The 18,066-nt window shown below is 35.5% G+C and overlaps 1 protein-coding gene and 1 long non-coding RNA gene across 3 annotated transcripts; one reads left to right on the forward strand and one right to left on the reverse strand.

The window, feature by feature from the left end:
* Positions 1-59: 59 nt before the first annotated feature.
* On the forward strand, positions 60-3,151 carry LOC127173657 (uncharacterized). The gene is made up of 2 exons (XR_007828786.1): positions 60-223; positions 2,569-3,151. It is a non-coding gene; the product is annotated as an uncharacterized LOC127173657 (long non-coding RNA).
* A 1,309-nt stretch (positions 3,152-4,460) lies between these two features.
* ndel1a (nudE neurodevelopment protein 1-like 1a) lies at positions 4,461-17,621 on the reverse strand. Of its 2 annotated transcripts, XM_051124644.1 has the most exons (10): positions 17,463-17,621; positions 15,332-15,428; positions 11,070-11,223; positions 10,831-10,979; positions 10,130-10,266; positions 9,605-9,778; positions 9,436-9,527; positions 9,169-9,317; positions 8,499-8,533; positions 4,461-5,464 (listed from the first exon to the last, which is right to left on the reverse strand). In XM_051124644.1, the coding sequence occupies exons 2-10, from the start codon at positions 15,415-15,417 to the stop codon at positions 5,454-5,456; spliced, it is 987 nt and encodes a 328-aa protein (XP_050980601.1). In that variant the 5' UTR covers positions 15,418-15,428; positions 17,463-17,621; the 3' UTR covers positions 4,461-5,453. The 2 variants fall into 2 exon arrangements, with proteins under 2 accessions (XP_050980601.1, XP_050980600.1); XM_051124643.1 differs by lacking the exon at positions 8,499-8,533.
* Between the last annotated feature and the right edge of the window lie 445 nt (positions 17,622-18,066).

Below are 18,066 nucleotides of genomic sequence, written 5' to 3' on the forward strand. Positions count from 1 at the left end.
ACGGAGTAAACAATTTCATAACGCACGAGCCGGAAGTAATACTAAGGGTTAATTTGTGCCGTACATATTCATCCGTGTGGAGGTCAGAAATAGTTTCCTGGCGTACACGAAGACAATACATTTTCAGCATGAAACAGTCTAAACTGTCCACTGGAAAGCGTCTTACAAAACCAGTTCTTTTTGGGACACTGCTAGTAGGTTTGGCCACGGCATTTTTGAACAGGTGAGATAACACACCCCCTTGACATTGACACAGATGTGTATGCGCATATGTGTAAAGTAATAGCGTTTAGATTATAAAATAATATATATATTATGCAGTTTGGCCGTGCTAAACACATGCGGATACATTACAAAATATAACATAAATAAGGCTCAATCCAACAACCCGAAGAGTCTGGTGATTAGTTAATTAGTATTAGTTAGTTAAGGCGATTAGTCTGAGATTCAGTATGCAGTTATGTGTGAACAAAATCAATTGCAAATAGGGTCATTCCAGCTGGAATCATCAAATGGTCCCCACGTGACCCCCTCAGATTTGTCTGAAAAAAATCTATGTGATGGGTAATATGCCCAATAGATCATATACAAAATTTCAGATCTCTACTGTGCATACTTTTTTTTTTTTTACAAAAAAATCTGTAAAAAAAAAGTTTGTTTTTCACCCCGTTTTGGCATCACAGTCTAAGTGACCATGTTCAGACTAAAATATCTCCAGAACTAGTTGTGCCAGGTCCATGAAATTTTCTGGGCTAAGAGTCCTAGTCCAGAACTGCATGAATTACAACTCACAGCATTGTTACTGAATTTACACCTAAATGGTGGCCCTCTACTTTTCTTTGAAACTATTACTTTAAGGGTTTTCAGATGTCCATAGAAACCTCAATTTTCAATGTATAAGCATCAAACTTGGTAAATGGTCTGATATGTACCATGTCTTTCACATCCTTTGACATCAGACAATAGAGTCTTATGGATGTTGAGATATTAAGGTCCAAAAATTGAAAAAAACTCATTTACACCAATGTTTAGAGCAATATTTCCCATGAATGACACCAGGTGTGAACATGAAACTTTTTTTTTTATTTGAAAGAGCATGTTCTTAATGATAAAATATAAAAAAAATTGGGATGGGGTTTTGCCTCGTTTTTCTGTAATAATTAAAAAAAAAATCATTGTTGTGTGACATTCACAACTACTGTAGTACCAGCTATTTTGAACTCTTATGCCTAAATTAATGCTATAATGCAGCATTCCATTGTGCTCGGGACTCTGGGAAATCCGACCTCCACCTCGGGAAAGTGCAATGGAACGGCCACTTAAGTTGGGGTTCCGAAACACACGCTCGGGCCAGTTCAGTGCAGACCGAGTCGGTTGGAATTATCCATAGGCATCCATATTTTTGCCAGCTGTTACAATGGAACGCATTTACGACGGACATCGGGAGAACTAACTCGGATTCACCGACTACCGACATTCATAGGAATGCAACATAAGTACCTAATCTTGATGTTCCACCCAATCCAGTGAATAATACATCCATTTTCATTTGTCTTTGTATTTTGTATTTTTTGTATAAGTGGAACTTTAATAAATTCTGTTGAAATGCCCATACCAAGTTGAATAGCAAAAGTGAACAATAGGATCAGTGACGGAACTCTGAGTTTTAAAAAAATCATTACAGAAAAATGAGGCAAAACCCCATCCTAATTTTTTTATATTTTATCAATAACAATTTGCTCTTTCAAAAAAACAAGTTTTATGTTCACACCTAGAGTCATTCATGGGAAATACTGCTCTGAACATTGGTGTAAATGAGTTTTTTTTTCCATTTTTGGACCTTAATATCTCAACATCCATAAGACTCTATTGTCTGATGTCAAAGGATGTGAAAGACATGGTACATATCAGACCATTTACCAAGTTTGATGCTTATACATTGAAAATTGAGGTTTCTATGGACATCTGAAAACCCTTAAAGTAATATTTTCCAAAAAAGTAGAGGGCCAGCATTCAGGTGTAAATTCAGTAACAATGCTGTGAGTTGTAATTCATGCAGTTCTGGACTAGGACTCTTAGCCCAGAAAATTTCATGGACCTGGCACAACTAGTTCTGGAGATATTTCAGTCTGAACATGGTCACTCAGACTGTGATGCCAAAACGGGGTAAAAAACAAACTTTTTTACAGATTTTTTGTGAAAAAAGTATGCACAGTAGAGATCTGAAATTTTGTATATGATCTATTGGGCATATTACCCATCACATGGATTTTTTTCAGACAAATCTGAGGAGGTCAGGTGGGGAACTTTTCCAAAATTTGATGATTCCAGCTGGAATGACCCAATAAATCTTTGTATGTGAATGCATAACATGCTAGCAGAATATCTGAACAGTCTGAAATAATGGAGTAAACAGTGTATGCTTAGTGGTTTGAGCTAAATTGCAGAATATTAAATGATAATGAATTATTTGCGGATGCATGCACTGTCCTGTCTACAAGCATTGTAACTAAATAAGACCTTTGCTGTGAGGTCTGATCATATCATTATTCTACCTTACGCATAAAGGCATTTGTTCATGGAGGACCTGGCAGATCTTAGGGAGCAGGAACGATCCCGCAATGAGGCCAAACGGCTGGAGGTGATGGAAAGGAGGAGGAGACAAATAGATGAAGTTGCAGAGAGGAAGAGTGCTGGGGACAGGTGAGGTGACTGAATGGAAACCTGCAGGAAACCAGCACTGAAGAAGAAAATATGGGACATTTTTGCCAATAAGGATTTGTGAAGTGTTAAAGCTTTTCCTTGATTGTTCTGTTGTTGCTGTAACGGGACAGACGGTGCATGGAAAGTTTGAGTGATATAGCAAGCAATGATTTGAATTGACTGCCTGGTTCATATTTACCTGTAACAGCTGGATTTACAAGAGGATTATACATTACATATATATGAGATAGGTAAATATTAATGGGCCAAACAAATATGTATGTGCCTCATTCCTGCCACTGACAAAAAGCTACTTTGATTTTATTGAAACATGCTTTAAAAAACACTTGAATGAATATTTTATGTACAATCCAAACAATTTATTAACATTACAAATGAGCTTCACCAGTTAAAAGCCTGAAAAATAAATTGCTTAATATTTTGAATATTTTCTTTATCATTCAAAGTATTTGTTAATAAATTTACGAATTTATAATGTTGTTACACTGTGCAATTGGCAATAAAGCCTTGTTCTAAATTCCTTCTATTTGTTACAATGCAGTTGGCATCAGTGTTATTGTTACCTAAAACTGCTAAATATATATTTTTTGTTAATTTTAATAAAGCTGAAATAAAAATATTAGATAAACTTAAATGAAAATGTTGAAAGTGCTGAAAGTTAAAGTACTAAAATGACTAAAACTAAAACTGAATAAAGCAAAATATAAGTTCTTTTTAAAAAGAAGCTAAAAGAAGCACATAAAAATACTAAAACTAAAAAGATTTACTAAACTTACACTACCTGTCATAAGTTTTTGAACAGTAAGATTTTTAATGTTTTTTTTTTTTTAAATAAATAAGTCTCTTCTGCTCACCTAGCCTGCATTTATCGTAAGTACAGCAAAAACAGTAAAATTTTTAAATATTTTTACTATTTAAAATAACTGTTTACTATTTGAATATATTTTAATTCCTGTGATTTCAAAGCTGAATTTTCAGCATCATTACTCCAGTCACATGATCCTTCAGAAATCGTTCTAATATTCTGATTTGCTGCTCAAAATAAACATTTATTATTATTATTATTACATTGAAAACAGCTGAGTAGAATTTTTTTCAGGTTTCTTTGATGAATAAAGTTCAGAAGAACAGCATTTATTTGAAATAGAAATCTTCTGTAACATTATAAATATCTTTATCATCACTTTTGATTAATCTAAAGTATCCTTGATAAATAAAAGTATTAATTGAATTTTGGATATTTCTATTCATCAAAGAATCCTGAAAAGTTTTAAATACTGATAATATTAAAAAAAAAAATTATTTAACACAAAATCAGTATATTAGAATATATTAGATTTCTGAAGGATCATGTGAAGACTGAGGACTGGAGTAATGATGCTGAAAATTTTGCTTTGATCACAGGAATAAACTACTTTTTAAAACATATAAAAATAGAAAGCAGTTATTTTAAACAGTAAAAAATATTTCACAGTATTACTGCTTTTGCTGTATTTTGGATCAAATAAATGCAGGCTTGGTGAGCAGAAGAGAATTCTTTAAAAGACTAAAAATCTTAATGTTCAAAAACTTTTGACTGGTAGTGTACTAATGACTAAAATAAAAAAAACCCCTCAATCTATAAAAATATTTTAACATTTTAAACACTAAAATAAAAGCCTTGTTTTGAAGTATTTTCAGCGATAACACCATAGAGTTAACATTTTTGTGTTTGTTGTTACAATAACACAGACTCGTGAGAACACTACCATTTATTTGAGCACACAAAAGTAACAAAAAGTGCTTTTGGAACACATTGCACTAACCAAAAAGAATAAGATGTGCCATTCACAACAAGAAGTAAAACAAGGTATGTATATTTCAACAAATACTATGAGGCTGGGAAACCAACCTGAGACTCAGTAGCAAATACAGCATTACTACAGCACTCGATTGTCAATATGACCGAACCAATATTTAAAATGCAAACCTGCTGGAGCCAAAACAAACCTTTCATGTGCAACTCCAAATACACTTCACACTTACACCAGGCCACGTTTCAGGAGACAAAAATAGGGGAAGTTTACCCATCTGAGGCACACATTAGCACTTTAGATCCTAATGAATATAAAACTGGGGATAAATGGAAACCAGTTACCATGACATAAAAGTGCACATGTAAGTCTAAATAGTAAGATCTCCACTGTTCATCTTCCTTTCTCCTTCAATATACAGTATATCGTATTAATATATATATATCAGGTCTACCTTCTTATACACAAACACTGCATGTGTTGCACAACATACATTAATAATGCAAATTCCCTTTGTTTTCAGCTTTCACATACATCGCCATTCAACACTATAGCAATAAATACATTTTTGGACCGTGGTAAAAGACATCACATTGCAAGAACAGAAAAAACTAAATTAAATATGTACATATATGCTTGTATCTAAATTAACAGTAACCATAAATATATTAGATGGGTTTATACATATTTAGGAACTATTAACAAGTACCTCAGCAGTAAAATGTAGAATATTGCAACGTACAGACTAGTATGCGGTGCTGCTACCAGTACTAACCCACTGTAGTCTCGACTCAGTAGTGAATTGTTATATTGCTGTATAGTGGTTGTAATGGAGTTTATGTGTGTTCGAGGGTCACACGCTGAGCACCAGGCTGGATGGAGAGTTGGAGCGTGGCGGGGCTGTGATGTTCGTCATGGCGCCGGGGTCCAAACCGTTCACTGTCCTGCTGTGCTCAGAGAAACACGAAACTGAGGTTAGATGCTTCAAATGAGGCATTTGAGCCCTGTACAATGCAAGCCACCAGACCATTCATACTACTGTTAGAAATGCCACTAGTATTTCTTTTCACTCCACACCAACTGGATAAACTAGTCGGCGATTGGCGATTTGGCACGAAGTAGCTCTGTGAGATAGAAACAGGCTTCCCAAAACCAATCGAACAGTTAATATGCGTAAAAAGCTCACACGCGAGTAGGCCAGAGTGAATTGGTGTAGATAAGCAAGCAGGACAAACTCAGAAGCTCTGAAATTGTAGATTTTCCTCCCAGACCACTCAACGCGCCCCCTAGAGACACACCAGACACAAACACTCTACTGTCCATCAGTACAAAGGTAACTCGATGACGTCCATCAGCTATGCTTCGCTGTGTCTGTTCTTGTTACCTTGAAACGTGCAAACATAATATGTATACTGCACCAGTACAAAATCAAATCACTGAAGTGTACTGGAGATGGTAAAGGCCTGTTATCCTGATCTAAATGGTCTGCATCATCTTAGCTTATCTGTAGATCTGATAGGTCTTACGCAGCAGAAACTCAAGCCCTGGGCGTCCTATCCGTGCCCTTTACCATCTACCGGTACTCAAGCTACAGGATGCACTGATTCAGGACTGCAGTGAGCTGCGTAACACTGCGGTAGAGGTGTGGATCCTCTAGACGTCCTACCCTCCTCACATATTCTTGAGATGACTTTCTATTTGTCTTCTCAAATTGATTAAATTGCAATAAACCTTATTTTAAGAACATGCTTAAAAGTCAACATGAAATTAAAATTTTCATAATAATACGAGTTCCTGATTGATTCATGTTTTAAATGTCAGAGAACTTTACTTTTCAGTTGATTTCACATTTTTCGACCTCTCCAGCAATCCTCAGGTTTAGCTACTGTAGCTCTTCTGGTATTTATAACATTTTTTTATTTTTTTTTAAGAAAAAAAAATTGTATGCATCAAGGAATTATTTTATTAAATGTAGCAAAAGTTATACAATGACTTAATGGTACAAAACATTTTAATTTTTAAATAAATGCTGTTCTTTTGAACATTCTATTCATCAAAAAATGCTGAAAGAAAAATACATCTGATTCCATGAAAATATTAAGCAGCACAACTGTTTTCAACTTTGATAATAAGAAATGTTTTTGAGCCTCAAATCAGCATGTTCGAATCATTTGTGAAGAATATTTGACACTGAAAACTGGAGAAATGGCTACTGAAAATTCAGCTTTGCCTTTGTGGAAATTATTTATATTTTTTTAAATATTTAAAGAGAAAGCAGTTGTTTTATACAGAAGTCCATTTCGGCCACTGAATAAAATAAAATAAAAAAAAGTAATTGTGACTTTTTATTTAACAATTCTGACTTTTTTTTTCTCAGAATTGCATGATACAAATGTACAATTCTGACTGCAAATTATTAAATCCGAATTGTGAGATATAAACTTGCAATTCTGAGAACATATCTATCTTTTTCCCCTCAAAATTGGACTTTATAACTTGCAATTACAAATTTATGTCTCACAATTTTAAGAAAAAAAAAAGTCAGAATTGCGAGTTCTTATCTCGCAATTGACTATTTTTTTGCAATTGTGAGTTTATATCATGCATTTCTGAGAAAAAAAAAGTCAGAATTGTGAGTTTGGATCATGGAATTCTGAGAAAAAAAGCCAGAATTGTGAGATACAAACTTGCAATTGTGAGAAAGTCAGAATTGTGAAGATAAAAGGCAGAATTGCAAGGCAAGACAAACTCACAATTCTGAGAAAAGTCAGAATTGCGAGATACAAACTCACAATTGTGAGAAAAAATTATCTCCCAAATGACTTTTTCGCAACTGAGTTTGTATCACGCAATTCTGAGGAAAAAAACTGAATTGTGAGATACAAACGTGCAATTATGAGAAAAAACGTCACTTAGTTTTTAACTCACAGTTGACTATTTTCCAGAATTGAGTTTTTAATCACGCAATTCTGAGAAAAAAAGTCAAAATTGTGAGTTTGTATCACGCAATTCTGAAGAAAAAAGTCAGAATTGTGAGTTTTATCTTAAAAGTGACTAATTTTTGCAACTGTTTGTATCCCGCAGTTTTGAGAAAAAGTCAGAATTGCGAGATACAAATTTGCAATTGTGAGAAAAAAGTCAGAAAAGTCAGAATTGCATGTTTTTTTCTCAGAATTGCATGGCACAAACTCACAATTTCGCAAAATAAAGTCAGAACAATTCTGACTTTTCTCGCATTTGCGAGTTTGTATATCACAATTCAGATTTTTTTCTCAGAATTGTGCGATATAAACTAACAACTGCGAGAAATAAAATCGAAATTGTGAGTTTGTATCATGCAATTCTGAGCTAAAGAAAGTCCGAATATTCCTTGGCGGAAACGGGCTTCCATAATTTTAAGTGTATATTCATAATAATACTGTTTTTACTATATTTTGATCAAATAAATGCAGCCTTTGTGTTTCAAGAAACGAGTGAATGGTAGTGTTAGCAATGCCCACTTTTCTCTTATGCCCATGAATCAGTGAGGTACCCCCCATATTTTGTATGTCACATTATGGAATAAAGCAGGTTGCAAATCCCATTTCATGTTGACTTTAATAAGAAAAATGAACATGATCTATCTAATGACTGTCTAATCCAATAATTCAGTTCATACCAACAGACAGATGAGAAGAGAAACTCGTAGTTTAGCACTCAGGGTGAACTCCATAAATTCATCTTTTTAGAGAACATTTCATGTTTTGAATCTTCAGCTAAGAGTCAAAACACTGGCCCAGTCCTCTCATGTTTAGTTAAATATACCACATTTGAGCAAACCTATGGAGTGCACCTTCACAGTCAATCTGAGCCACCACCAAGATGTTAGTGTAGATGATGTGATCTTAACCTAGTGGATTATAGTAATCTACGTTATACATAGGGGGTTGTTAACCAGCATGCATGGACCCCCACATTAAAACTGCTAGTCGGATCATTTACCCAGAAGCAACGCAGGGAAAATTACCCTCTCTCTTCTGCTGAGGAGAGAAACACACAGAGGTCTGAGAGAATTTTATCTCCTGTATTGCTTAGACTCATTATTACAGTCATCATACTTTTTTCTTCAATCTGCCCTACATTTCAATCCTCACATTAAATACACACAAGAAAATTAAAGAAATAGTTCACCCAAAAATGAAAACCACAAATTCTATTGTGACACGCATCAAAGACTAATACGAAAGAGAAGAAAATGTTGAAAAAATATTTTTGCTTTCCTTGCACACAAAAAGTATTGTCATAGCTTCATAACAGAGTGGAACCACTGTCACATTGACTATTTTAACAATTTTTTAACAATGTAAAAATATCTTTATTTGTGTTCTGAAGATGAACAAAGGTCTTGAGGGTGAACAACATGAGGGTGAGTAATTAATGACAATTTTAAATTTTGGGTGAACCACCTCTTTAACAGCTGAGTACTGAAACCTTTATTTAAAGTCTTTTTGTGAACTTTCTGTGAATTGCTTTCAGTACAAATCAGGATTTCTAGAACACTACTGTATGTAATTATGGGTAACATAGATCAAATAAGGTAACTGCTCATCAACATCTAAAGGTTTATTGATTGGCTTTTCTGAACTGTGGCAAAACAAAATGGCAGACTCACGCTTTGTCGAAGTAGGATGTGTGGAGAGAGTGAGAGTAATTAGAAATGTCTCCGTTAATCAAATTGCCGTTGATGTTTGTGACGTAGTTCTTCCTGGCAGCCTGGTCCTTGGCGAAATTTCGACAGGCTGCGAGCTTAGACTCTAAAGCCTACGAAACAAACCAAACACTTGGATTAGACACCAAATTCATTTATGCAAACGTTGACCACACACTAAACTTGGAACAATTATTCGTCTGAAAAATTCAGTCTACAGCGTTTACATACCCCAACTTTGCGCAGTAAATCGCCAACAATATTGAGCGCTGATATTCTGGCAGATGGAGTAAGGGCTGCATTAGTGGAGCTGTTGGCCAGAGCTGGAAAAAGGACCAAGTGAGTCATGCAAACACATGTGACATTGTATAAATCTCAAGAGGGAAATGTAGCCGTCTACCTGTCTGGCTGGTGAAAGCATTGTCCAGGTTCTTGCTGAGCGGTGTAGCCGGCAGAGACAGGGAGGCCTGGACTGCTGAGTCAGTTTTGTCATTGTCTGGAGTTGGAGAGCTGGGGGCTGACATTCGCGTCACCTCCGGCCGGGTCTCTCGCACCGCAAGCTCTTGCCGCAAATCTATAAATGCCAATGTGTTTGCATATAAATGTAAACAGAGCTGATTTTGACAAGGTAACACGGTGTTGTTTTACACAACCATCGAGGAATTTTAACCAACGTATGTTGCAGACATTTTATGAAGACCCTAAAGAATCATACAGACTTGTGGAAAATGAGATATTGATCCGTAACTTTCACTTGCAGACCAAAATGTTGATTTGAGTATGTAACATGACTTCATTCCATAGAAGGCAGGAAAAGTTTTTGACTGACAGAAAAGGTTCTGTAAACATCACTTGAGCAGACTGGAATGAGGAACTAGCTGTAATTACACATGATAACATTTCAGAGAGGACAGTCAGTAAATACCTCTGGCTTCATCTTTTAGTCTCTGCACAGACACCAGGAGAGACTCCTTCTCATCCAGTTCACTCTCCAGAAAGGCGTTCCTCTCGATGGCCTGGTTCAGCCTCTGCTCAAAGTCCTCCAGAGATGTAATCGTGGCTCTGTGGTAACAAACCATAGCAGAATAAAACTATAACTTACAGCAGAATAGTGGAAAGGCATACAACCTATCAGGGCAGAATTCTTTAAAGACAACATATAATCTAGATGGACCCAATTTTTATTTCTTAAAGGGTTAGTTCACTCAAAAATTAAAATTCTATCATTATTTCTCACCCTCATGTCGTTCCAAACCTGTAAGACCTTTTGTAAATCTTCGGAACACAAACTGAGATATTTTTGATGAAATCAGAACTTTCTGACCCTGCATAGACAACAATGCAACTGACACATTCAAGGCCCAAAAAGGTAGTAAGGACATTGTTAAAATAGTCCATGTGAATAAGTGGTTCAACCTTAATTTTATAAAAAAAAAAAAAAAAAAAAATCTCAGATTTCATCAAAAATATCTTAATTTGTGTTCTGAAGATGAATGAAGGTCTTACAGGTTTGGAAGGACATGAGGGTGAGTAATTAAGGACAGATTTTTCATTTTTGGGTGAACGTGTCATCTTTAGGGAAGCATTCTAGCGAAATGTATGAAGTATAAGATGATGCCCTCTGACCTCTTGGCTCTTTCCAGGTCGTCATTGGCCTGCTCTAGCTCTCTGACATATTTATGCAGCTGCTCCTTGATGCCTCGAGTCTGGCTGAGGTCGTCCTCCAGCACGGAGATCTGTTTATAGCTCTGAGCATACTGATACTCTAGCTTCTCCTACAGGAAAGAGAAAGCAAAGACAGACACTCTTTTGACCTGTCCTTGCTTTAATGTTCTTTACAGACAGCTCAGCTCACACACTCTCACCTTGAGCGAGTCAAGCTCATGCTGCAGCCTCTCATTGTCTGCCTGCAGGTCTCTGATGCGATGCTCCGCTTGGCCCAGTTGTGTCTCCAATTCTGTCTCGAGCTCTCTGCTTCCTTCTTGGAACTCCAGCAACTCTTCCTGTGCCTCTTTATAACTGAACACACACATAAAATACCATTTATCACTAATGACATGTGCATAAAATTTGCATATTCTATTTCTATTTCTAGTTTGCTTCTAAAGACATAGCACACTCATGCAGAATGATAAGAAGTCATCAGAAACGGCAGTTCGGCATTTCCATAAATGCAAGGGGATACAGTTGAAGTCAAAAGTTTACATACACCTTGCAGAATCTGCAAAATGTTAACTATTTTACCAAAATAAGAGGGATTATACAAAATACATGTTATTTTTTTATTTAGTACTGACCTGAATAAGATATTTCACATGAAAGACGTTCACATACAGTCCGCAAGAAAAAATAATAGTTGAATTTATAAAAATGACCCTGTTCAAGCATACACTTGATTCTTAATACTGTGTTGTTACCTGAATGATTTTTTTGTTTAGTGATAGTTGTTCATGAGTCCCTCGTTTGTCCTGAACAGTTAAACTGCCTGCTGTTCTTAAGAAAAATCCTTCAGGTCCCACAAATTATTTGGTTTTTTAGCATTTTTGTGTGTCTGAACCATTTCCAACAGTGACTGTATGATTTTGAGATCCATCTTTTCACACTGAGGACAACTGAGGGACTCATATGCAACTATTACAAAAGTTCAAATGCTCACTGATGCTCCAGAAGGAAACCCAATTCATTAAGAGCCAATGGGTGAACATTTTTTGAATTTGAAGATCAGAGTAAATTTGACCTATTTTGTCTTCTCGGAAACATCTTCTGTAGCTTCTGAAGGGCAGTACTAAATGAAAAAGATATGATATTTAGGCAAAATAAGAAAAATTTACACATCCGCATTCTCTTCAAAGGTTTACACCTCCCGGCTCTTAATGCATTGTTTTTCCTTCTGGAGCATCAGTGAGTGTTTGAACCTTCTGTAATAGTTGCATATGAGTCCCTCAGTTGTCCTCAGTGTGAAAAGATGGATCTCAAAATCATACAGTCATTGTTGGAAAGATTCCAACTACACGGTAAAAAATAAAAAACACAATTAGTTGAGTCAGCTTAAAATAATTTGTTACCCTGCTGCGTTAATTTTAAGTTCAGTCAACTAAAATAAGTTTAGTCAAGTTGAAATGTTAAGTTGTACTAAGTAACAACTTAGATATTTGTGTTTGCTAAACTTAATAGATGGGTAAGTAACCCAGCTGCCTTAATTTTAAGTTGATTCAACTCAAATATCTAAGTTGTCACTTAGTATAATTTAACATTTCAAGCTGAATAAACTTTTTTTGAGTTGACTGAACTTAAAATTTTAAGGCAGCCAGGTTACAAATTATTTTAAGTTGACTCAACAAATTGTTTTTTACAGTGTACACAAAAATGCTGAAAAACCAAATAATTTGTGGGACCTGAAGGATTTGTCTTAAGAACAGTAGGCAATTTAACTGTTCAGGACAAACAAGGGACTCCTGAACAACTATCACTAAACATTCAGGTAACAACACAGTATTCAGAATCAAGTGTATGTAAACTTTTGAACAGGATCATTTTTATAAATTCAATTATTATTTTCTCTTGTGGACTATATGTAAACATCTTGTTATGTAATATTACTTCTTTCCCGGTTTAATCCAGGGAATGCTACAAATATAATGTCAGGCGATCACTATAGCATATTAACAATGGAAATAAAGTTTTTAGCTATCTGGACTCTCAAAACCTTGGACAACTCACTGATTATACCATTATTTAATGAATGTGCTCTAAGCTGACACAGTTAATAGCACAGTGTGAGTGGGGCAGGCTGCATATGCTGTAAATAACCAGTTTTGTTTACAGTGTCCCGGTGACCAGCGGAGAGCACTGCCCTGGGCCTCTTTATGTAATCACCAGCCTGCATTATGGTGTGGAAGAATCTAAAAATGGCACCGGGGAAATATTTCCCTACCCGGTCATGCTACAGCCACGTGAGTTAGGAGATGAGGCAGGACAACCTGTTTATCCAGGGACAAAGAGGCCACTAAAACTGTGCAGAAAGTACGTAACGCCCTGACACCACAGGAGAGAATCAGAATCACACAACATCTGTGACTCATTTTTGCATAGTCTCTGAAGTGCTGATTAGGGTGTTTTACTAGCAGGTCAGAACTGGGTAGATGGAGTCATCACATGTCACAGAGACCCAGAGGAGCCTGTGCTTTATATGCTGATCTTAAGTAATGGTTGAACATAAATGCCACCCTGGAGATATCATGTGCTTTGATAAAACAGCTCTAAAGCATTGGGTGGTTAATCAAATGACCCATTTTTTTGCTACCAAAGCTATTTGTTTGGCATTAGTTAGTATTGTAAAGGCCTATTTACACAAAAGATAACTGGTACCTTGGGTATTAAGACTTGTATGGCTTAATATAAAAAATCCAAAACATCTTATACAGATTTTGGACTATGGGGGACTATACTCTCGGTGAGCTACTGCCGCTATCTGTTGCTATTATTACCGCAACAAAACTTAGAATACACAACTCGGAAAATAAAACATTGATACAGTGTCCACAGCTACTGAAAGTGCTTACAGGTGGCAATGGATATAAGCATAGGCTTAAACCAAATGCGATACCATCGTTTTGTCTCCACAAGGAGTCTAAACGTCCCCGGATATTGAGTGGAATCCACACTGAGAAAGTCCTTCAGTGGCTGCAGTGTCATAACAAGCATTGGCATGCTTACATCCTGCCAGGATGGCATCTAGCGTTTCTTGTTTCTGCCATTTGTAAGCTCTTTCAGTAGTTGTGGTCTACTAAAAGCCTCAAAGATATCAAAGCTAAAGTGGAAAGAACAAAGACTCTGGTCTTTAGGAAATTTTATTTGTCCACAGGCATCTTCCTATTCTTTTCTTCTTTTCTTATCGCTACGAAAGCAGTGAAGACTAACATTGCTTCTCTTGTTGCCCTTCGACTAAAAATTACAACCAAAAGCGCATATCTCGCATCATATCCGTATTTTATTTTCCGAGTTGCTTATTCGAAGTTGTGTTGAGGTAAAAATAGAAACAGGTAGCGCTAGTAGCTCAACGAATGCAACCATTGCACGTCATCAAAGTAATAGCGCCCCCCACAGTCCAAAATATGTATAAAACAATGTGGATTTTTTAAATAACGTAAATCTTTCGTAGATTTTCTACTATGTATTTCAGTAAGAGACATCATTTGCAATATATTAAGCCATGTTTTAAAACCTGTGCTGCCTTAAAAGTCAGGTGGATTCTGATTGGCTGTCAATGATTTTATCATTCATCAGCTGGAAAAAAGTCATTCTGAAAGTGATTCTAACACAACTATTATACACAATTAAGAATAAAAACATTAGAAGAATATTTTCGTTACTGTAAATAAAATAAATGGCTTGGTTTCCTAAGCTGAAGTAGGTCTGAGATTTTCATCCCATCCACTAGGTGACAAACTGTCCCATTAAAAACATTAATAACACACCTCTCCTCAACAAGCTGCACAAATATATATTGTGGATTTGTTTGACAGCTAAAATTAGCACAATCAAAAATGGAAAAAAGCTGATTTGTAAATCAAATCTTTAATTCAGATTACATCGAGAGATTTATTTGAGCTACAAACCCCAGTCATTTGTTTTTTTTATGTAACCAGACGTAACCACACAGAAGACTGTTAATCGCAAACATGGGTGTACTAAGTTTTGGTGTGTGTAAATGCCTGTTCCTGCCAATGAGTCTGAAACACACCATGCTGGAATCGAGAAATGCTGCTTTGGAATGCAATTTACCAGGCAACAAGCTTGTTGTGTAATCTTTTTAGATGACAACGCCACTGAGAGCTTTTCAACGGTAAAATTAGCAGCGGGAGCCTATATCAAATCACAAAAACCTCAACCCCTTTAAGGAAATTCCCACTGTGGTGGATTACATAAGACTAATTTGACTGCTCAATATGGCTCATAATGTAAGGGAACTGGTTGCATTGGTTTTACTCTCAGCATTTTGAAGCAGTGTTTTGTTTATCCAAAAGGCAATGTGAATAGTGAAGGCTAAGGACAACATGAAAGAATGCTATCGTGTGTCAGAGAGCTGAGTAACGCTCAATGCTGCTCACTGTACTCTGCCACTTACCTTTTCTTGTACTTGAGTGAAAGAGCCTTCCAAAAATCAATTTCCTCGTCTTTGGAGGCGAATTTTGGTATCATATTTGCATCCATGACAGATAAACCTGTGTAATCATACAAAGCACCAAACGGTTTAGAATACACTGTAAAGTGTTTACCATTAAATGCAAAGGCCCAATATTATGCAAAAATATATTAACCATTTTTAGGTCACAACCCACTGAAATAGATCAGTCTCTGATTTCACAATCTGAATCTAGCAGCATGAACCTCAGTTCACCTCAGACTACTGTTGTTCCAAACAATCAATAGAACTGCGTGCAGTCTGACCCAGCCCAGAGAAGCTCCATGTGCCGTTCATACACGCAGGACACAATCACCCTCTAGTTATAGGTCACTGCCCAGCATAGCATGACTCTTTAATAACTGTAATCTCAACATTAAACAGAAAGAGGACAGTCAAATAGTCCACAGACAAATAATATTTAGATATTGAGAATATTGTGTACTAGACTCAATGTAGCCTCTGCTCTACCGTCACAAAAAACTGACAACTAAAACTAAACAGAAAACTAATACCCACAAGACTTACCGGCACACCCAAACTTAACAACCTTTTTTTTTTCTTTCTGTTTCATTACGTAATTCATAATTCATCGTTTAATATTAATTACTTCTTATTGTGTATCAAACTTAAACTGTTATCCTCTTAATAAAGAGCTTAAAGTTTATTTTACTTATAATACTTATGTATTTTTTCCTGTTTCATTGAAAAAGACTGCTGGCTATAATTTCTGTGTAAAAATGTCAACACCTGATAGAACCTCTTCAAATCTATATTTACATTCTACTAAAACGTAAGGGTAAGGTGAAAATAATTACTAAATGAGTAACCTCCAAAAAAATTTAAGGTGTTCACAAAAAGGTGGAAGAGGTTTAAAAAAAATGACAAAGAAAAGGAACATAAATAACCCTATATATATATATATATATATATATATATATATATATATATATATATATATATATTATAGGTCACTGCCCAGCATAGCATGACTCTTTAATAACTGTAATCTCAGCATTAAACAGAAAGAGGACAGTCAAATAGTCCATAGACAAATAATATTTAGATATTGAGAATATTGTGTACTAGACTCAATGTAGCCTCTGCTCTACCGTCACAAAAAACTGACAACTAAAACTAAAACTATAACTAAACAGAAAACTAATACCCACAAGACTTACCGGCACACCCAACTTAACAGAAAAAATTTAAGATGTTCACAAAAAGGTGGAAGAGGTTTAAAAAAATGACAAAGAAAAGGAACATAAATAACCATATATATATATATATATATATATATATATATATATAATGTATATGTAAAATTAAATATTAAATAAATGATAAATATATAATAAATCATTCATGACTTACAGACAAGGACTCATTTAAGTTAAATGCAGATAGTCAAAGTAAACCATAAATAAGCTTGTATTCATATTATAAACATATAAATCATTATACAAACATAGCTATTGCTACATATAGAAGACAAAACTGTAAACTACTAAACCTTTAAATATACAGCCTTAATGTACAGAATTAAATATTGATTTTCAGTCACCTTAATTGTCATTATAAACTCTTAATGAGCACCGGATGACAGGTATGTTTACACTGTCTGTCTGACAACTATACAATAAATACATCTCTTCTGTTTAATCATATCTACTGCCAAAACAAGCATCAAAGACCAGAAACATCACATCGGACATATTTCTCTTTAAATACAACTGATACCACCATTCACTGTAGCGATAACGTTACATTAGCTAGCCAAGAGCTAACTGACGTTAGCCGGCTAACAACAACAACAGTGATGATGCGCTTTGAATTGACACGAATAGATATGGCAATGACAATAAAATGATGTCGAAACGTATATTTGTGGCTAGTGTTTGAGTAAGATGTTGTCTTCTTTTAGCGATAGATGATGTTGATGGAGCGCAGGCAGGGTGTTGTCTTATTCTTATCTAACTTATAGCAGTAAATCAGTGACTGCTGTTATCATATGTGAGGTTTAACGTTACAGATCTGCATGTGTTAAGATAGTGATGGGAATTCATGAACTCACCTGCACATTTCCAGGATCTTTAACGCGGATAGTAGGACTGACTGTGATCCTGGCACAGCCTTCAGTATTTCAGCATCCTCTCTCTACCTTTCTCTCTCTCTCTCTCCCCAATGACGTTTGTGTCGTGTAAACTGATCCTGGCGACGCCTCTTACGGTACGAAAATAACGTAACAAATATGTTGCTTTTTTATTTATTTATTTATTTAGGGTTTAAACGCAAGTCAAAATAACAACAAATATATTGATATTTAAAGTAAACTTGGTTTTAAAAAATATCTATATTTATTTAGGGCTTAAACTCTAAATAAAAAAGGTCAAAAAACACTTTCTTGTCACCAGATTTTGAGAATATGATCCAAATGGCTACATTTATCATATGCTTACTTACTTAAATAGGCTAATGGAACAATACGGACATAATTATATGTGATTTAAAGGGATAGTTCACCCAAAACTGAACATCCTGTCATTAATTAACGTTACTCACCCTCACGTCGTTCCAAAGCCGTAAGACCTTCGGAACACAAATTAAGATATTTTTTGATTAAATCCGAGAGCTTACCCTGCACAGACAGCAACACAACTGACACATTTAAGGCCTAG

Source organism: Labeo rohita, chromosome 12 (genome assembly GCF_022985175.1).
Source record: "Labeo rohita strain BAU-BD-2019 chromosome 12, IGBB_LRoh.1.0, whole genome shotgun sequence".
In the NCBI taxonomy this organism is placed as follows: domain Eukaryota; kingdom Metazoa; phylum Chordata; class Actinopteri; order Cypriniformes; family Cyprinidae; genus Labeo; species Labeo rohita.